This window comes from Pinus tabuliformis, chromosome 9, assembly GCF_031772625.1.
Source record: "Pinus tabuliformis cultivar Carrire ecotype Pingquan chromosome 9, CPIR1, whole genome shotgun sequence".
Classification (NCBI taxonomy): domain Eukaryota; kingdom Viridiplantae; phylum Streptophyta; class Pinopsida; order Pinales; family Pinaceae; genus Pinus; species Pinus tabuliformis.
In genome coordinates, this window is record NC_142307.1 from 1,698,461,365 (window position 1) to 1,698,483,727 (window position 22,363).

The 22,363-nt window shown below is 38.9% G+C and overlaps 2 protein-coding genes across 2 annotated transcripts; both read right to left on the reverse strand.

Annotated features, from left to right (window-relative positions):
* Positions 1-16,587: 16,587 nt before the first annotated feature.
* LOC149155417 (uncharacterized) lies at positions 16,588-17,367 on the reverse strand. The gene has a single exon (XM_089444421.1). The coding sequence runs from the start codon at positions 17,365-17,367 to the stop codon at positions 16,588-16,590; it is 780 nt and encodes a 259-aa protein (XP_089300547.1).
* Positions 17,368-18,203: 836 nt separating this feature from the next.
* On the reverse strand, positions 18,204-18,677 carry LOC149155418 (uncharacterized). Its single transcript, XM_089444422.1, has one exon. The coding sequence runs from the start codon at positions 18,675-18,677 to the stop codon at positions 18,204-18,206; it is 474 nt and encodes a 157-aa protein (XP_089300548.1).
* Between the last annotated feature and the right edge of the window lie 3,686 nt (positions 18,678-22,363).

Genomic DNA, 22,363 nt, shown 5'->3' on the forward strand with positions numbered 1-22,363 from the left:
GAGTATCTTAAAGCGCACTCAGGCTCAGCAAACCTCTTTGGTAGTGAAACAACAACATGTTTTACCTACAAAATCAAGAGCATATAAATTATATTAATGTCTAAAATGGAGGTCCAAAAAATCCTTGTTCATTGTAAGGGAGGTTATTCGTACATGTAGAAAGATAGCACAATACAGAAGCAATGAAGCAAAATCATGAAGCCTAACTAACAAATGCATTATGATGTTATGGCAAGAGGAGGTTGCATGGAAAATTCACTCAACTAAAAGCTCGGAACAAAGAAAGACATGAGCTTATTTGGATCTATAATCTCTAAATAAAATTCCAGCTAGACTGGATATGTTCACCACTTCCCATATAAGTTTATCTTCCATCTTCATGCAACATCAATTTCAGTAACAATGGGCATGAACTCTAGTAAGTGTGCTTCAGTTTATGTAGGTTGGGTTGTGGTCTAGTAGAAACTTGATGTTAGTCTACCCCAACTAACCCATGTTCGATTCTCAATGTACGCATGGTTGGGCATCCCCAAAGTGACACATGCAAAGAATTTTTCACTCACTGAGGCCAAAATTTTCATAGTTCTTTCAAACATATAAAAGAGGGGATGCTTCAATATGTATTCAGGTTGGGAGGGAGGGAGTGCCTCGAAAAGAAGTTTCTGCAGAGAAAACAAAAATAAATAATACCAAAGCAAGATAGTACAAAATCTTAAGCCAATCACCTGCCCATGTGGATGGTCTCACTTTTTAGACCATGTATATTGTGGTTGACATGCACCCATAGCAATCTCAGTATCTCTTGAACCATCCATTGAATGTTGGTTAATATTTGATTCCCCTAGAATGTTGTACTCATCATCTACAATCATACCCTTTGAATGAACATAAATCATGAAACGATGATTTTTTAGAGCCCGAGCCTGTCACATAAAGAATTTCAGCAAAATTTGAAGGACCTGACATCCAAAAGGACAATATGATATTAGTTTCAGTAACAATAAAGATTCGTCAATTTTGAACTGAAATTTTTTTAAGCCAGTCCGACACTTGAAAGTGACTAAACTAAATGCTATTCTATAAATTACAAGAGAAAGCCATTTTCTGCTAAAGCTATCTAACAAAAAATATTTTATAAGGAAAATTAGTAATTGAGGACAACATAGATCATTTTATGTAGAGCGGTTGAGAAAAAAAATTGTAGATAAATTACATGAGGTTTATTTTCTAGAACTGCACTTGCAGAAGGTGCTTCATTATCATCCCTTACTTCACGATTCCCAAGACAAAAGAAGTTCAAATAATCTTGAGGATGATATGTCTTTTCTAGACCCACTTCTTCCAATGCCTTGAAAATAGTCTGATACGTCATATGCATAGTATGTCCTTGCAATGCCAAATAAAAGATTAAGATACAAAAGTACTGAGTTCTTAAAGCATAAAATTTTTATCATTGTAATCTGTAGGTCCAATATAAATGTATATTTATTGAAAAACCAAACAAATTAGTTCAACCAAATATCTCCAATGTTGTTGGGCATTTGTCTAGTTTTGTGCCAACACGTGATCGGTTCAAATACCCCTCGGTAAGTGCGCTAGCCTACACTGATGAGTTTACTAGGTATGCCATCCATGAATATGAAGAAGTATTTTTTTGGATTTTCCCACGAGGTTTAAAAATTCAAAGACTAATTACATAACATATTAAATGGAAGACAAAAAATAATGGATGAGAACATAGACTCACTTGAGTACCTCACTTCCATCAAACTTATCCTCTGATTTTAAGGTTGCCAACCTATCTTTTGGATGGTGGAACTTGCATTTTGAACCAAATTTACAGATGCCAGTTTTCTTATAGTACTGAGTTCAATAATATGAAAATCAACAACACAACAAAAAGCTAAATGAAACAACATGAAAAGAAATCAAACATTACAAACAAAATCTAAATTACAAAAATATCAGAAGGATGTGTGATACGACAAAATAAAAAAAAATTCTCTGTTTAACTCACTTGACACTCAGGCTCGTCTAGTGCCTCTGGTGGGGACTCACTACTTGTGGCAATAGATGGCACTTGGAGCCACACAAAATATGTAAAATTACTGGTCCCATCAAAATTAATCATTTATTATAAAATGGAATAGCCTTGTTGTCTACTTTACAAGATTAAATATACTGAATCAAAAGTTACAGCCACTTAACAATTTACTTGACCATTCTTTAGATTGAAATTTACAATAAACATGTATATACCCAACAAGAAGTTCATCTGATAACACTGCAAGTAGTAGTTCAATATGGGGCTAGAAAAAACAATCAGAGCTACAAATCTATAGGTGGGAAATAATAGAGACAACAAGACAACAATCATTATAAGGCTATTATTCTTGCTACAATATGAATGTCAAGGGTGAAAAACCAGTTGCGTAGGGATGGTAAGAGCCATAACATATGAGAGAATTACTATTAAGCCCATGATTGGGAATTTTATTTGTTAAAGGAATAAATGTCTCATAGAAACAAATTACTACCTAATACAATTGAAATGTGCTATCTAAAGCATAAGTTTAGACACACTATTTAGGTGAAGATAATCCTAATACGTTGATATAAAAAGTTAATAACATATTAACACTTGCATGTGGTAATCAATTTCCACAACACAACCTACACTGTCCACTAATAACATATCACATTAATAAGTTTGCTAGACTGGAAGAAAGATGTCTATTTACTCCACAAGTAAATATGTGTAATCAAGTGTACTTATCTTTATTATCTACATTTTGATGCTAATGAGGTTGGTACACACACAAACAGTAACAAGTAGCACAATATAATTTCGAACATATAATTTTTGTGATAGCCAAGGATCTGTCAATTTAATCTAGTCCAGGTGAAACAAATTACTCCCTAATACAATTGGGATTTGTTATCTAAGCATAAAATTAAACATGCTTTTTAGGGGAAAATAATCATGATGCCATGATATAATAAATTAATAACATACTAACACTTGCATGCAGTAAAAATTGCCACATCGCCCACAGTCCACTTATAACATATCACATTAATAAGCTTGCCACACTGGAAGACAGATGTCTATTTATTTCACAAAAACATAGACACGTAATCAAGTGTCCTTATTCTTATTATCTGCATCTTAGGGCTAATTGGATTGGCACACACAAACAATAACAAATACTACAAACAGTAACAAATACTACAAACATTAATCTGCCTATATACCTTGGACTCTTGCTAAATTGATTTTTGTTCTTCCAATTGGACTTTTCATGCAGACAGTAAGATAGCAAGTGATTCTTGTAGGCTTAAAATTATGAAGTCATGCACTAGTATCACAGCCTCTGTTCGTGCCTAGATTTACCTCAGGCTGAAAAGGTAGGATACAGGGCCAACATCAAACCACGCACAGCCTAGTAGCTAGCCCTACCAGGTTAGGAGAGGGCTCTCTCCGGGTCAATCTTAGCAAATTATGATCGGTGAGGGCTTGAGATGACTGAAATACCTTCTGATCTTAGGCTAGGTATGAGTGCAAAAGGGTTTTATTGAATAAAATATGATTTGTTGGCTCAGATGGAAAGATGGCTTTTGGGTGCGGGGATTGAGGCTCAGTTCTGCAGAGATCTCAATGGGAAGACGTATGCAATCGTTTTGGCACTTAAATTTGAGTGATATGGAAGGAATAAACATGTGAGGTGTTGAAGAGGGCAAGAGAAATCATGGATCCTCTCCAAACAGCTGAAAACATCAAATAACTAAAGCAAACTTCAAGTAGAGCACTGCACTTTCAATGGATTCTACTTACACTCTTGTTTGTTTAGTTCAGAAGAAACAAGAAAGAGAATGACATACATAACATATAAGAAAATTCACAATTACAAAGAGAAGCACTGTACCAAGACAAATTGCCACATGAATCCCAAAGAGTGCTGCAAATCCTGGTCTCAATTCCTTAGCCAAAATGAAATATGAGTGTACAATGAAGTTCTTTTCTTCCTCAAGAGTCCAACCATGCTAATGAATGAAAAACAACATAATATAGACAAACATAGCTCATCCTTTCCTCTAGGGTTCAACCACACATGTTTAGGAGCTGATCCAACTGATTCTAAACTGAGAACTAGAAACTAGGCAACATAACAACATGCCTCTAGAAACATGGGAACTAATTCATTCAGTTTCAAACAACCTCTAAACTGATGAATCTACCTCTACAAGTGAAAATTTAACATATTTACATCATGATCCATCAATGTTAATCAAATTAAATCACAAATTTTCCATTAGGAAAGTGAAAAAGTCAAACTAGGTAAAGCTGGGTGAAAAACAGAGCAAAACTTGATCAAACTCGCAATTTTTCCTCTATCCGCCGCGCCTGATTCTCTATGCATCGTGCCTATTTGAACCCACCTTTGTAGGCTTTTCTAATGTCCAAATTAGCTCTAGGTGTGCTTGCTGGAAAGGTCTGCCTGTCTACTTTCCAACCCAAGTGGAATTTTTCAATTTTGCCTCTATTTGCCCCTCCAAAAGTCCTTTCTCCCAACACTGCTTCCTGTGTGTCAAAATAGGGGTAGTGAGGTCATTTTTTGAGTGTTTTTGACCTTTTTGAGGGCTCAAAACCTACCCAAATTTCTTGGCCATAGGTAGACAAGCACAATTTTTCATGCCAAATCCAAAAATGTTGAGTTTTTGTGATTTGGAGACCCCTAGCAAAAGTGAGTGCCACATTGCGTGGCGCATATGGCAGAAAAACCTGTTTTCTGTGCAAAAAATTTCCAAAATGCAAAATTGCTCCAAATTTCTTGAAATTTGGGCTGAGTCTTCTCTATCAATCATGATGTTGGGCCAAGGAAGACTCAGCCAATATCTAGAGTCCTTCATCCTCCTTTTTGCCTCCTTGATGCTCTCTTCAACTTTGCTTTCAAACTCCTGATTCTCGCTTGGCACACCAAGTTCCGTGACAAGTAATGATATGATAGGTTTCTAAGAATATTTTTTTCATTGATGGCCTTCTCTAGCTTCCTCTCCAAGTGGATATTGACTCTTTCAAGCAATGAATCCCTATCAGCATTGATCTCTTGCTCCAATGAAGTGAACTCCACCCTTATCCTTTGGGTAGCTTGGCGATTCTCTCGAATGTTTCGTAAATCCATAATCACCTGCTGGTCCTCAAGCTGCTTATTCCTTTGATCTAGGTACTGTATATTCCATTGAGCTCTATCCAAGTTGGTAGACAAGGCATCAATGTCTGCCTACTACTCCTTAATGATTTCTCTAAGATTTGTGCTTTGTGGGCGCATATCGGTATCATCACCCTCAATGAGGATGAAATCAGTCTCCTGCTCACCTGATGGTCCTTCCCCCTATAGTGGCCTCTTGCCTCAGTCCTGAACCTATTGTGTTGATGATGGAATCGAGGCCCCTTCCACCCCGGGTGGAGATAACACTCACTTTGCTGCTGCAAACAACCATCTAGTGCCTTTCTGATAGGTGATGAACATTGGCACACTAGCGGTCTATGTCTCATGGCCCTCATGCTAATAGGAAGGTCCACCTGTCTCATGCCCAGCCTCTGAAGGTCCCTGTGAAGCTCTGAAAAACTCACGAGAGATGAAATCATCCCAAGTGATGCCCTGTAAACCAAGCTGATGAACGACCACAATTTTGATGAGAGCAAAATGATAAATACTGTTGAACTGCTGCTGAGGAGTCTTGTGCTACACAAGGGTGGTCATCTTCTCTTTTTTTCGACACATGAAGTAAGGGATGTTCATCATCCGTACCTGGGTAAAATGCATCAACAGCCTGATATGATAAGCATATAAGCAAGAGAAGCGGCCCTCACAACTGAAATACTTCATGATGAGTTTCATTAAAGGAGCATATTCATCTTTGAGGTACCAAAAAGGAAACACTCTCTTGAGCTGTCTAAAAAAGCCAGTCTTGATGTACAGTTCATAATGCTGCCGGTCAGTTTTCTGCCTCTTGTTCCATGGCTCTCCAATGTTAGGTATCTTAGTTGCTAATGAAATGGATTCTGGTGTTAATGTGAAAGTGACACCAGCTAGAGTGGCTTGATCACCATGTAAATGTAGTACAAACAAGCGGGCCAACTCACAATGAAACTGAATATTAGCAACCTTCTCACAAAATTCATAACATGATTGATGCTGGAAACAAAATATGGCAAGAGGGTAGGCCTGTAATTCAGCAAGAGTGGTTGGTTCTTCTCTAATGTGTTTGCCACCTCTATGAGGCCTCCTGGGTGCATGTCCCTCTGTAGGTGAGTCACTTTGGGTCTCCTCTTCATAATCACATGAAGGATCAGATGCCATGGCTGCTGGTAGATAAACTGCCTTGGAGAAATAGGTGCTGATATGTTAAACTGTCTTGAACTGGTTTTGGTGATGTGTTTGACCTCTGCTACCAAGGGGAAATAGTGAAATGAGGGACAATGGAGGGGGAATTTAGGGAAATAGGGAATTAAGGATTGTTGGTGTAGGGTTATTTAAGGGAATAGGGAATTAGAATGTAGTTTGGGAGCTTTTGTATAGGACTAGGGTTTGGTGCGTTTGGGATTTTGGGAAAGGGAAATTAGGATAGGGGATTAGTGAATTTAGGGGTTAGGAGAACTTAGGGAATAAGGAAATAAATGAACAAATGGGACAAGGGAGTGATGGACGAATGATAGACTTGGTAGCAAAATAGTTAATCAAAACCCTAGGCAGCAAGTTTCTTTGAGGAATTTCAAATAGTAGGGTTTGATTTTTTTAAACACTCACCATTCATCAACCACCATAACATAAACAACAAACTTGGATAAACAACAGAGATGGAGGCTCCACCTACTTGTAACAAGACAAATTCGTGTGTTTTTGGCAATTTGAGCAAATTCTGGAAGTTTTCAGGCTCTCTGGCTGTGTGCGTCATGCATCCAGCCCAATGCGCCGCGCCCAGCGTATGCACTGCGCCCTTGCAAAATAACACAGGAGTCTGAGGCCCAGTGTGTTGCGCCTAGTGAGTGCGCCACGCATCCTGCCCAGTGTGCCGAGTCAAGCAACTTGGAGTGATTTTCACCCAAACTTGTCACTTGCTCACCAAAATCGCTTTGCCTTGCTTCTCTTTTCTCTTGGAGAGCAAATGAGCTTTAAAAATTTGGAGAAATGATTTATACATGGAGCTTTTAAATTTTAATTTTGCCAAACCCACTTTCATAATGTTTTGCAAATGGATTTACTTTCAACTCTGTTTTTTGGACTTTTTCACTTCATTTGAGTTTTGTGATGAACTAAATGACCTAAGCTTTTCTTGTTTTGCCGGTGTTGGAGCTTCTGGGGCTAAGGAAAGAAACCAGGATTACAGATGGAGTGCTATGCAATGAAGAAAACAAAATTTCATGATTTTTGTACAATAAAAGCTAAATACTCTGTTTTTTCCTCAAAACAGAGTTTTGAGGAAAAACACATTTTTGAACACTTGGTGATAGAATTTATTGATGCTAAAACCTCCTCATGGCCTGCTCGTTGTTATTGGACACTTTGAAACATTTTTTGACGAAACCCTAATGAAATCCTAGACCTAGCTAACAATGAAACCCTAAAGACGACCTTTGCAATTTTAAGATAAAAGAAGATTGTATATGCTTTTTTTTTAATGAACAAACATGAGCCAGTAGGTAGATAACATGAGGGAAATTGTAGGAATGCCACTACCGTCAAACGATCCATGCGCCTAATGGAATGCAAATGACTGGTCGGGACACCTAATATGAAATGCAACAAGAGGATTTGATCTCTGATGGAGGGATTGAAGATACCGACACTAACAGCGTCAATGTACTCTATATAAAGTAGTGATGGATAAATGCTGGAATGAGAATCTCACATGGGATGCTACTATTTCATCCATACACAATATCAATGTATACAAGCCACCTGCCACTATATATCAATTGTTGATGGACGGATGTTGTTCTTTTTTTAACGCTATATCCGGAACTGCCACTAAGGGCAATGTGCAATTATTGTAGTAGTTGCATAACAGTTCACTATGATTTGGATGCACATTTTCCTAGGTTTTCCCTGTATAGTGACTACTGTTCAATGGGTGATGATATGATTAAATGCAAAGCATAAGTGAATGCATTTTTGTACTGATTAATTTCCTCTAGTGTCACATTAATGACAAGATTTGGTATGCATGGAATGCCTTATAGTATGCCATAATTTAATGAATGTTCTATATATTAATGGGTTGCTTAATAATTAGCGTATTGCCTTAGCCTCCTTGGAAATAAAAAACGTATGCCTTGTAGTTGAATGCCAAATTTAGTCCACATGCATGGTGATTCTTTCTTATTAATTTAGTGTAGCAATTGACTTATGTATTTCCTGTGCCTCCATGAGATGATTTAGCATTTCAGTGCACAGAATCATGCATACATGTATAGTTATTTTTCACTATGAATAATACCAACTTGTTTTAGTAAGATGTCACGAAATCATGGAGTTCACAAGAACGCTAAAGGTATGATTAGCCATTAGGATGACATACTAGTCTATTTTTCTTGGGTGGAGGTAGGTATTTGACATTCAGGTGGATCACTACAGAACCATTAAATCTCGTGAAACTCGCATCTATTTTCTTTATTTCTAGTTCATAAGGACAAGACCCAAGTTAAATTGCTTAATGATGATAGCAAAGCTTCAAAAATTGTATTGTAAATGTATTAATGTTGTTGTACAATGTTCTTAACATATTAGCTAAAGTTGCCTCAAGTATTAATTTTTATGACACACATCCTAGTGCATCACATGTTCAACAGACATGGGGCCCCTAAGGGACTTGTTTTGTTACTTAGGATCTTATACATGGTAACATGCTCCTATAAAGTCTCATTACAAATTGCTCTATATAATGTGCTGACAAGGATTATTTCTAGATTGACTGTCGTATATGAGCCCTTGGCACTAAAGATTATTAAATTGTATCATAACACAAAACTGAAAAATCTGACTTTGAAAAGAAATAAAATAGTTGATCTAAGGCTCATAACAACAAAATTCAACCATATTGGCTTGTGCAGTAATGAAATTCCACAGCGGTATGAAATTCAACAAAATTTTTGTACAGTACATGTACAGTATCGTCAATCTAATTACAGAAACTATAAGCACCAAAAAGCCCATAAACCTCACAAATATTTTTAAAAAACGCTTGATGTATAAACTAAATTGTATAATTTTCAAGCAGTTTTTTATAATTTCTAGTTGGCTTAAGAATCCTATAATACTAAACAACATGGTAATAAATACACTTGAAGTAATGCCACTACAAATGTTTTTCCAACAAAGTCATATCTTGTAAACATCTACCTTTTTCCAGGATATCGATAGGAATATATTAACAACAATATTGTAGAACTTAAATTCGAGGATAACTCCATTAGGGTATTGAAACATTGACATGGGAAGAACCCAAAAACAATTAGCAAAGTCAACAAAATCTCAGAGAACCTTGAAAAATGAACAGAACTTGATTTTTTTTTAATTCATTTCCTAATCCCAAAAAGTATCTCTATCACTGATTAAACACCATGTTTCCCCTCTATTGGCACATTCAACTAACTCCCACTGGCAAAATCAAAAGCTGAGTGAAAATTATCCTAAAAAACCATTTAAAAAAAAGTTTTGAGCCCTGTCAAAACAGTTTATGGAAAATATCACCAATGACTTGGCCAAATCACAACCTTCTCAATAAATGGTGAGTCAGCCAGGCCTTTTAGAACAAATTTTTGGTAGTAATTTCTTGTTTCTCATTACAAAACAACTTAATAAATAAGAACAAAAATCACAAGCAATAATTCACAAGAATAAATAACTAACCATAGCTAAAAAGGACATACAATATACTTATTGAGAAAGTTATAAAATTCAATGGCTATAAAATTGTACAAACAAAAATTGAGAGCTATAACCAACACCAACCTTGAATCACCCACATACCCACATCCCAATGCCCAACTATAATGGCCCATAGGTCAAAGTTCAACTTACTCAAACAAATTTTCAAAGACAACTTGCTCCAAATGGTACCAATTGTGTTTTACTTTCAAGGAAACTAACCTGGAAATTGCCTACAATGGTCACTTTGATCCATACCCCCAAAGCCTAGTTGACTTATTGGTGCTTAATCAGAACCAAAACATCTTATAGTTAGCCCTAAAAATCAATTGGCTTACCCTAAAACATGATTGGATTCTTACTGGTTGATCACAAATACATTTTATAATCACTCATCACCCATTATTGAAAATATAATTTGGGAGAATGACTCCATTAGTAGTCGAAAACCTGACTAACCTTAACAGTGAACACTGGATGCCAGCTACATAAAGTCATGGCCCATAAGTGTCGAAGTTGAAAATTCAATAGATCATCAAGTTTGCGAATTATTTTTAACCTTGATAAATAGTTAGCTATAGATCATAAGGAATGTCTGAATGAATTTTCAATCAAATTTGAAATAGCAAATAGTAAGAAAATATAAGGTAGGAAATTAACTATGACTTTACATTATATATCAATAGTGGAAAAAGGAACCTATAGCTTTTCTTGTTTGTAGACATAATGCTAGCATATGTGTCTAAAGTTAATCAATTAGCAAACAATTGCCTCAAAAAATTCAATTACCTTGCACTGGAATAAACGTTACTACAGTTATTTTTCCAGTACAAGTTTGTGTTTAGTATTGTCATTTGCACTAGCCAAGTACTACTACACATTATTAAGCAGATAATCTATATGGTATTCCCTTCAAATTAGTTACCTATCAAGTAAAAGTGTCAAGAACTTGTATTCCTTGAAGAAAACTTTTGGCCTTGACTACGATGCTTTGATTTCCGAAATACACTATTAGTGAGGCTAAGCATGTGATTTGACCTCAGTTTCATTAAATTCTCCTTAAATTAGATATATGCATATTAAATTGACCACTTTATTATTGCAGTCTACAACCAACCAAAGTTTGCTTAATGGAGTGCAAGTATCCGGTAATTTGGCATCTATGAGTGTGAAGTATCATCTATTTTGATATCTATCAAATATGCAGAGAATAAACCACAAGAAACCAACATAGGGGTAAGAGAGCTAATAAGTAAAACTGTTGATACATAAAAGATAAGATAATAAATGTTTTCATTTTAGATTGTCAAATGCAGGACATGTGTTTGTTATACAGTCCAGAATCAAAGGAGTGGTGGCAGAAAAGTTTAAAACTACCATCCAAAGAAAAACCTCTAGTACAAGTCCAACTTTCAAATGATAGATTTTGTCAGCCAATTCAAGACAACAAGATAGAAAAACTGAGAGTGCTTTATCCATCTATAATACTGCAAATCATCTTGTATATCAACATGTCTCTATTGCATGTCTTTTAATGTTTGCATTCATTAATAACACTCTTATATTGACATGAATGTCGAAAAACGAGATCTTAAAGAGGCTGTCATTGATTCAACTAGTTGGTAGGTTTGACATTAGTAGTAGCCCACAAAATATGACACAAAGATTCCATGTCATGCATATCATTTTTTTTTCTTGGTAAATGCTAATTCTATTAACTGTAAAATAAAGTAAAAATACAAGGGGTTGAGGCCTCGGGAATCATCATCCGAGAGCACTCAGAACATCAAAAATTGTCCTGTGAGAAGGAGAACCAGTTACATAAGCATGAGTGCAGATATAGACATCAGGAGTTAACCGAGATAACATGAAGAAGAGATGATATAACTGTCTGTCTAGAGCGCATGACCAGAGAGCTAGACCAAGACATTGCTCAAAATTCCAGAAGATCTTGACATTGCCGCATATCATGGAGAGGAGTAAGACCGCCTGTCTGAAGAGGCCGAACCAAAACTGCATCCATAACCGCCTGAACTTGTTCATATTAGTCATCCACAAAACCGAAATGGAGTGGGCCCAGATGGCCTCAAGTTGTTGCGTCCTCATTCCGAGGCTCCTCCACCACCGGGCAAGCAGTATCCTCCCATTCATCATCATATCCAACATTTTCGCCACCTGGGTGCCTCAACAGGGGACGCGAGTCACTATCATTATCTTCCACCTTTCTCTGATCAGCGGCATCTGGAGGCAGAGAGGCGCTGGGAGAGTCGCTCCTTTCAAGCCTCTTCCCTTTACCTTTCTCCAGGCTTTCCCCAGCCATTACCTGCAAGTTGCTCTGACTGCCAGCCTCTTTGAAAGCCCCCTGAGGAGGCTCAGACATCATACACACACTAATTGGAGGCAGAGATTCTTCTTAAGAGAAGAGAATAGTGATATTGGCAGTGATTACAGGCCTATTAAGATTTCTTTGAAAAGTAAAATGATTGGTCTGAAACCCATGATATGGAGAGGGTCTGCGAGCAAGATGCACAGAGCGGGCTGCCTGAGGTCTGCCATGCCCTCCACGACTCCCCCCGAGACGGCTTCTCGAACTATGGTGTACCATGGTGAGGGGATTAAGGAGAGGCAGATATAAGAGAGTAGTTATACCGCATAGGAAATCGGAGGCAAATTCAAGATAGTAGTGATACAGCACAGGAAACAACTTTAGACAAAGACAACAAGCCAGAGAGTGCGGGGAGAGCAGTGCAGGATAAATGGCAGGGGCGTATGAGAGCTAACCAATGATTCTAGAGACAAATATGCTATCGAGACACACAACTATCTCAAGCCTGAGATAAAAAGAGAACGGAATGCACACAGAGAATTTACCTTTGCTTTCAGAGACCAGCCTGCCCCACAGACCCGCATCCAGCTTTGGCCATAGACAAGAAGGTGGAACGCTTGCAGTGGAGAGGATAGCCCAGCACGCCATGGTTATAATAGCCAGCACCTTACCTTGGACGAGGCAAGCAGTAAATGCATAGAGCATGCCAAATCTTTTACTCTGCAGAGTATCCATCAAGAACCAAATGTACTTCTGGATCGTCACGCTCATGAACCAAACGGATTTCTAGAATGTCGTGCTGGTCTGCATCTGGTAGTGCCAAGCTCGTCCATCTGTCCGATAATCATTAAATCCCATTTATTTCACTTGCATCCAGGTGTGCTCCTCCTTCCTGATACATTTCATTCTTCACAAGGTTTTTATAGTCCAAGAGTTGTGACTCAGAGGCTATCCTGGAAAGTGATCTAGCATGAAGGTTCAACCCACATTCCACTCCAATGTTGGCAAGTAAGTCCGCGACTTTATTTCCTTCCCTGTGAATGTGCTTCAGAGTAACCGCTCTATGAGAGGAGACCTAACATTCTATGAGTTCTAGCCTTTTGGCCATCCTCCAGCTGTTGCTCACTTTGCAAGAGGGAGTTCCTTACAGGATTTTGGAGATCATGTTTGTAATGATCTGAGAATCACCCTCTATTATAAGCGGAAAGAATCCTTTACTTTGTGCAAGAATAAGGCCTTGCCAGAGACCTTCCAATTCTGCCGAGTTATTGGTATCCCATCCCTTTGATCCTAAAAAGTTTAAGAGAAGTGTACCCTTATGATCTCTGAAGATCCCTCCGAAGCCTGAATTGCCCGGATTGCCTTTCGAGGCACCATCGAAGTTGAGCTGGTACATATGCATTGGGGGAGGCAACCATTTGTCAGGTGAATGATTTTCAGAGGCTGTGATCCTTTGATAATCTGTTCTTGCTTCAAATGAAGGTTCCAATTGGCCCATATGGATTGTTCTTGGGGGTTATTTGGAAGGTCCTCCTGGTACCAGGTCTTGAGGGAAATGGTTTCTTCAATGTTTTGGCAAATTATTTTCCATATATTCTCCAGAGGCGTAGAGTGATCCTTGAAAATTCTACTATTTCTCTCCTTCCATATGGCCCACAGAAGAAAGCCCGGAATGAGCTTCCATAGGAAATTTAAAATCTTGCTTTGATACGGAGTCTGCGCCCAGTTGCGCACTGTGGTAATGATGTCTCCATGAATTCTTCCTTCCCTTTGGCATCTGAAACTAACCTTTTCCCATAGCTTTTGCACTGTATGGTAGGAAAGCATAAGATGCTTTACGGTTTCCTCCTCTTGTTTGCAATTGGGGCATATTGAGGGCCCATGAAAGTTCCTCTTCCTTAGATTGTCCCAAGTGAGAATCTTGTTATGACATAGCAACCAAAGAAAGGTGGAGATTTTCGGCCATAAAGATGGGTCGCAGACTTTGCTCCAGATAGGATCTATCACTAAATGTTCTTTGATAATGAGATTATAGGCCTCTCTCGTTGTGAAGGTACCTTTTTCTTCATATCACCATCTAAGGATATCCTTTTCCTCAGAGGGTTGTATTCTTCTTTTCTTTAATTCCATGTCTATCATTTGTTGAACTTGTGGCATTCCTTGTCTTAAGAACTGATCTGCCTTGAGCCATTCCCTGTACTCTTGGGTTGATGAGAGCTTCCAGAAGTTTTTAACTCTATCCTGTACTTGCCTATTCTGCTCTGGTGATTGCATATGAGAAAATTGATCCTTTAATTTAGGCATCTGCTGCCATGAATCTTCCCAAAACCGAGCAGTGTCTCCATTCTTCACTTCCCAAAAGTTGTGCTGCTGAATGAGACTTCTATGTTGCTTGGCCGAGTTCCATATAAGGGAGCCCATGCTGACTTCTGAAATTCTAACTTGTTCCTCCATTGGACAATGGCTTGTATACTTGGCTGTCCATAAGGAAGCCTAGGGGGTGAGAGGTGCAGTCAGCCAGTTCCACCATATTTGAGCACCCATTACTTCATTACTGTGAGAAGGATCCATTAATCCAATACCACGCTCATTCTTTGGTAGACAAGTTGTTTCCCATTTGACAAGAGCCCACTTATGCCTGAGACCGTTGCCGCCCCATAGGAAGGATCTTTGGAGAAACTTGATTTCTTTGAGCACCCATTTGGGCACTGCGAGGATGGAGAAGAGGTAAAGCGGCATGGCCTGAAGAACTTCTTTTATGAGTACTAGCCGACTCACCATATTCAGAGATCTGTGAGTCCAAGAGGAAAGACGAGTCTCCAGTTTTTCCAAGAGGACCTTCCATGAGGAGTGCTTAAGGGCCGAGGCAATCAGAGGAGCACCCAAATATTTGGATGGGAGGTTAGCAATGGAGAAGCCCAAAATTCGGGCTATGGCAGCCTGAGTTGTAGTCGGGGTATGGAAAAAGAAAATCTGAGATTTGGCTTTATTGATAGAAGTTCCAGAGGCTTCCGAGAAGTCCGACAGAAGAGAATTGAGCTGGCGAGCTTCTTGGACAGAGGGATGCCCAAAAAGCATGGTGTCATCAACAAACTGCTGGTGAGTGCAAGCTGAAGAGTTGTGAAAAAACAAGCCTCTGAGGCGTTGGGATTGCTGAGCAAGTTTAATACTCCTGCCTAATCCTTCAACCATAATGACGAATAGGAAAGGGGAGAGAGGGTCTCCTTGTCTAATGCCCTGGGAAGGATGAAAAAGGGGAGAGGGAATGCCATTAACCAAGATAGAAAAAAATGAGGAGGAGATGAGGCTCATAACCCATCTAACCCAGGGGGGAGAAAAACCAAAAGCGATTAAAACTTTTTTAATGTATAGCTAGCTTAGACTGTCAAAAGCCTTCGATAGATCTAGTTTGAGGAGCATACCTGGCTTCTTGGATTGCTTCAGGGAATGAATTATTTCATGAGTTAGGATTATACCATCAGTAATCTGCCTGCCTTCAACGTATCCAGACTGCTCAGGCGAGATGATGAGAGGAAGTAGCAATTTGAGCCTGGAAGCGATGACCTTGGAGACTATCTTGTAGATTATATTGCACAGAGCAATAGGTCTGTATTTGTCAGGCTTGCTGGGCATATCTATCTTGGGAACAAGGGCGATGAATGTGGCATTCACCCCGGGAAACATCCATATTAAGGAACGCAATTCCTCCACCACCTGCCAAACTTCCAACTTGATCAGATCCCAGAAGTTGTGAAAAAAGTTGGAAGTGAATCCATCTAGGCCAGGGTCTTTTCTTGCTTTCAACTGATGAACTGCTAATTCCACCTCCTGTAAGTCAATAGACTTGAGAAGAAGTTGGTTATGCTCTTCTGAGATAATTTTAGGAATGTTTCGAGTAATTTTGTCTATGGCTCTCGATCTGTCTACATTTGGCTCGCTATGCATTTGCTTGAAATAGTTGAGGAGTTCGCCTTCAATCTCCTCATGCGCTTCCACCTTGGCTCCCTGCTCATTCTGGAGGTGAGTTATGTTATTATTCATTCTGCGTTGGATTGTGGTACTATGAAAATTTTTTGTGTTTTTCTCTCCGTCTTTGAGCCATCTGATTCTAGATTTTTGTCTCCATAACGTCTCTTCCTGCTTAGCCCTTTCTATGATTTGTGTCTCCAGAACTTTTTCCCATTCTAACATATCATCTGATCGACCTTCATCTATAATCCTCTGTTGCAGCTGCTTCATTTCTAGCTCAAGGGCGCTCCGAGCTTGAAAAATATTACCAAAAGAATTATGATTCCATCGTTTGATCTTGCTTTTAAGATGCTTTAGCTTCTACTCAAATTGAAACATCTTTGATCCTGTTGGGGATGTGAAATTGTTCCATTCTGAAACGATAAGATCGCGGAAATCTGGATGAGACATCCAAAACTCCTCAAAGCGGAATGGTCTCCGGGTCAGGTTGCCAGGATGCGACCATTGAAGGGAGATGGGCCAGTGATCAGATCCCGACAGAGGCAGGATGGAAGCTGCAAAATCTCCACCGATATGAATAGCATTGTCTGTAAGAAAGAATATGTCCAGATGCGAAGCGACCTGCTGTGACCCTGTTCTCCTATTGCTCCAAGTGTATAAACCATTATTGAAAGGTAGGTCCATGAGCCTGTTTTCCTGAATGAAGTCTTTTAGAGGTTTTCCTTCCTGACTCCCTCTGCACCTTCCACCCCTCTTCTCTTCCAGTCTAGTAATCATGTTAAAGTCTCCTCCAGAAATCCATAAAGGATGTGCCCTGTCATGGTTGATTGCAGAGAGTGTGTTGAGGATTTCTGCTTTATGTAGTGCCTCTTGGGGGAAATATACATTGGTTAAGAGCCCGTGTATATTTGTCCCAATGATATGAAATATTGCTTGGATGAAGTTCTTGTTTGCATGGATATTGTCTAGTCTGATAACTCGAGAGTCCCAAAGGATTGCCAGGCCTCCAGAAGCCCCCTCAGCATCCACTGCCATGTTGAGACTCCCTGGCCAGATTTTTGCTGCAATTCCTTCCACAACAGATGAATTGCATTTAGTTTCCTGCAAGAAAAGGATTTGAGGTTTTTCTTGTCCCATCATGTTTTTAAGACTTCTTCTTTTCCCTGGGCAATTAAGCCCTCTTATGCTCCAAGATATTAACTTCATTGGGAATGGTTCTGTTCAGAGTTGTAGTACTTAGTTAGCTTGGAGTACCCGCCTGACTCCACTAGCATTGCACCTATCCTGATTGTTCGCTGGAGGTCTATTTTCCTTCCACGCTTTTTGATGTCTTTAGTAATGAATTTTCCATCCCAGGGACCGCCAGTCTGAATGCCTAAATATTTTTGCCGCTGCACTCGATTTAGGACCTCCTCCAAATTCTCAAGTTGTTTCTCAGGAATATTTTCAAAATTGTTTGTATTGCAAGCCTGTTCTAGGCCTGGGATGTCTCGTTCCCCAATGTCTATGGCCGCTGTTTCCTCTTCCATAATCTGAGCATCATTGAATTCCTCATATGGCACTTCTGCTAACCTGAAATTTGAGTTTAAGTTGTCCACGTCCATACCTTGTGTATTCCATATTGGGGCTTTTTGCTTCTCTGAGGTAGAAGCCCCTTTGAACATAGGTTCTGCTTGAGGCTGTTTGGGATCTGCCTACTTCGGAGGTTTGTCCTTCATCATCTCTGTCTCTGTGGTGGCAGGTGTTTCCGAGCTTGGATCTGTTTGGCGAGCTAAAGCTTCAAAATTGTTCCTTGTTGAAGGCTTGGAGGAACTGGCTAGAGGCGCTCTAGCAGTTGAGGCTTGTTTCTTGTGGTTTTTTCTGCGATTGGTTACCTTGGTAAATCCATCGGCTCCTGATGAATCTGATCCTGAAGCTGGGGAAGGTTTTTGAACTAAAGGAAAGTCCGTGAACAAATGTCCCATGGCATGGCATCTTCAACATCTAAATGGTACATTTTCATAGTCAATCAACTGAACCCATTCAATATCATCATGAGAAACACTTACCGCATTCGGGAGTGCCTGGTTGAGGTTCAGGTAGACGCATATTTGAACGAAGGAGGTGTATTTGTGGATTTTTGTTTCCTCTGATACCTTGATAAATTCGCCCAGAACATTTCCAATCGCTTGTAGGGATTCTTCCTCCCAATACTCCATGGGAAGTGAGTATAGTTGGATCCAGACTGGAGCCCAACTGAGATCCTCCTTATCAGGGTTGAAATGCTCTACCCATCCTCTAAGATACAGCCCGTCATCATTAAAGAAGTAAGGCCCTCCATCCAGCACTCTATTCCGGTCCTCCAGGCAGTTGAAAATGGCAGTGAAGAAACCTTTTGGTCCTAGTTGCAGGGTTATATGTCCCTTTGGGTGCCATTTCGCAGCAATCCAACCCCTCAACGCCTTCTCCATCGGCCAAAGCCCAATGAACTTTCCTATTAAAGCATGGTCTCTCATGTACTGAATCTGTGCATTGATCTTGTGTCCTGGGAGTTCTACCCTTGGACGCACAGAGGCTACATGTTTGCATGTTGCCGAGCTGACCTTGGGATGAGTTTTATCGTCTTGGTTTGCCTGTTGTGGGTCCAAATCCCCATTGTTTTCACTCTGATGTACTAGTTTATCGCTTTCTTGATTTCTTTGCCGCGCAGCTTCGTCTTGTGGGGGAGGTGCATTGCCCTCCACCTAAGGGGGTCCATGGAGAGCTGAACCCTCTGGCAGGAGGCCAATATTCGAGATTCTATCAGAATTTGTAGGGTTTCGATTCTCTGTAGCGGTCTGCCGTTGCAGAAAAAGTTAAAACCATAGCGTACAGAGCTCGTTCTCACCTCAACTTAGGAAGTCTTCTTGTCATGCATATCATTACATAACAATGGCAATATAAATGGAATTAATGGAACAGAGAAAACAGTTATTGCTTGTTGAGGACATGAATAACTAGAGAAAACGGCTATCGACCCTTACAGACTTCAATAACGAGAGAAGAAAATGCCAATTTCTATTCAATGGATTTTGAGCTTGACTCAGTACTGAACAAAATTTTGGCTTTATTACAAATCATGGACCCCAAGATACATTCCTTGCTCTAGCTTCTGACTTGAATGGATTTAAAATCATATGAAAATATTTAGTGAAACAATCTCTTTTTCTTACTTAATGAACAGCTGCATCAAAGCCTCGCTTAATGACTAAATGGATCGCATCTTCAATGCATAGGTTCTCTACTTATATTGTCTCATTATAAAATGAGTAAGTTGTAGAGTTTCTCTTGAAGGAAGTGCAATGAAGTCTACATTTGCATTGCGTGTCTTATAGATCACTAGTAGGACACTAAATATTGATCTCAATGAAAAAATGCAGTGTAGCCTTGCCTAATGGTTAAATTGATCACATCCTTAATGCAAAAGTTCGCTAGTTATAGTGTCAAATTTGTTAACGAGAATAAACTGGAGAATTTCTAAAAGAAAGTGTAATGGCGTCTACATTTGTGTTGTGAATCTTATACATCACTAGGAAGACACTAACCATTCAATCTTCACACTCATAACAATAGTTGAGTCATTTTGCGTGCCCCGTGGCAAGGATGCTACGTAGTAACAACCTTGTCACGATACTAAGGGAAGAATAATTATGCACATTAAGAGATGTGGAACCCTAAGGTTTGAGGGAACAACCTTGTGATTGGCTTTTATGGTGGTTATGTCTCGCTTGGGGAAGGTTTTGTGTTTCATGAAAGTTTCAACCGTTGATTCATTGGTGAGCATCCACATAAAAACCAAGACAAAAATACATTAATTGTGAGCGATGTAAGTTGGATAATTAGGATGCTTGGAAATTATTTGAATTGTTTTGCTACTAATAAGCATTGTCATTGTGTAAATTAGTTTTTGTTTTCTTTTCCTATTATATTGTATTAAATATAAATAGCTTCTTCCTTAGCACTCCAGACTTCCCCATAGAATACTTCCCCACATCCCTAGCCAAATTCTTTCCACACAATAAAACTTTTGCACATCAATATTTCTGCACATTCAGGTTCCACCTCCTTCCGCACAACAATACTTTCACACATTCAGGCAACGTTAATGAGTCGACATTAAGATTCACTAAAGGTAAACTATATGAGATTTTGATCTAATAGTGCCACCCCAAAATTAATGGGAAATTAAACAAAACTAAATTGAAGTGTCGAAAAAAATTACCTCAAGGAGACTAGAAAAATCCTAACAACTACAACAAGTTATCCGATTGAATGACAAGTTGAAATATTATTTAGCATGTGAACTTGAATTCATACACTACCACAACGAGCAAAAGTATGCAAGTTCAGGTTAATTAATTTATTTATAAAATATTTGATTCAACAAAATCAATGCAATTGGCCTGATTTGCTTGTTGTACTAACAAATTCATGCCTAGCTTTTCAATATATGGAAAACAACTAAGTTAAATTATTGTTGGTGTTAAAATATTGTATTAATTTTTAAATTTGTGTGATTTGATTGTCGTTGATGTTAGTTAAAACATGGCCATAGGCTCTAGTGAATACACGCCATTCAGTTTTGTTTTAACACATATAAAGTAGAGAATTAAATTTTTGGGTAGACAAGCATAAAGGCATAAGTAGAGCTCGGGAAAAAAGTGTGTGTTCAGAGAATTGAGTTTATATGTTTTAGGACTCATAATGAAGGAATTCTACTTCACATCTATTCATGGAAACTATTGATATTGTCAGGCAAGGGTTTAAGGACTGAAATAATTGAAAAGTATGTCTTCCTTAAACCTGTTGCTGTGACTATCACTAGTCAAAACAACGATCAACATATTATAATGTCCTGGCATCTAGAACTTCTTCTCATTAGTGACCTCAATATTATTGAAAGAAACTCGGTCATCTTGTTTCATAGTCTTCCAAAATATAAACATCCATAACTAGATCCATATAAAACCTATAATTTGCTCATTTTGTTAAAAATAATGAAAGTGGAGAAAGCTACGATAGGGTGTGTTAGAATATTATATATTACAGAGCAATGGAACACATAAAATATTGTAGAAATATAAACACAGAAAAAGCATAAAAAAAGAGTGACACAAATATATGTGGTTCACCCAGTTTTGGCTACATACAGGGAGAAATAGCCAGTACTTCTTTTTTATTATCCAGTAAACTGAAGAGATACAACCTACAACAGATCTGCTGTAACTCACTCTTCGCTCTCAATCTCCTCTCTCTTCCTCACTCAGAATACAAATCTACATAGACACAATACAATTCCCTCATATATATAGTGAGGGGTTGCCTTCTAGGGCAAAAAACTCTAAATTAAACATAACTTCTACCGTCAGATCATCTGCCAAATGAACGACCCAGATTGATTAGAAATTACTATACTTTTACAAGGCAATTTTACATATGTTTTTAGCTTCGGGGGTGCTGCCGCCTAACCCCTGCCGGGGGACCGCTGGCCCCCGGACCCCCCAGCCAGGGGGGATTAGCCCCCCCAAACCCCTCCGGGGGGGGGGGGAAGTCCCCCCGGCAACCCCCCGCATGGAGGGGTGTACAATCTTCCTAGGGTATACATCCCACTGAAACCTTTGAATACAGAAGATAATCAGGCTCCACACCAACAATGTGAGGTTTAAATAAAGTAGAAGTAGTGGGAATTTGGAATGGACTAGAAAAATATGGAGTGTGAATATTATATAATGTACCCTAGTTGTGCTCTTGAAAGTTTATAACTAATTATAATATTTTTTGAACATTGTCCAGAGTTTGAAATCAACAAAGTTCAAGCAATATGTTGTGGACTTGGTGGGTTGTATAGTTACAATATAGGTACACCATGTGGGGTGGGAGAAGTAGTCTCATGTGCAAATCCTCAACGATATTTTAACTAGGATGGGGTTTAGCACGAAAAGATAGCTAATTTATTTTTGGCCATACTAACTCATATTGTGGTAGGATGGTTCATCCTCCACACAAATTGTTCTATGCATATTTCATCTCGGCACAAACCATCTTCCGCACCACAACCTATCTCTTAGAAACTATAATCTTCCCCATATTAGAGTTGGCTAAATTTAGGAGAGTCAGT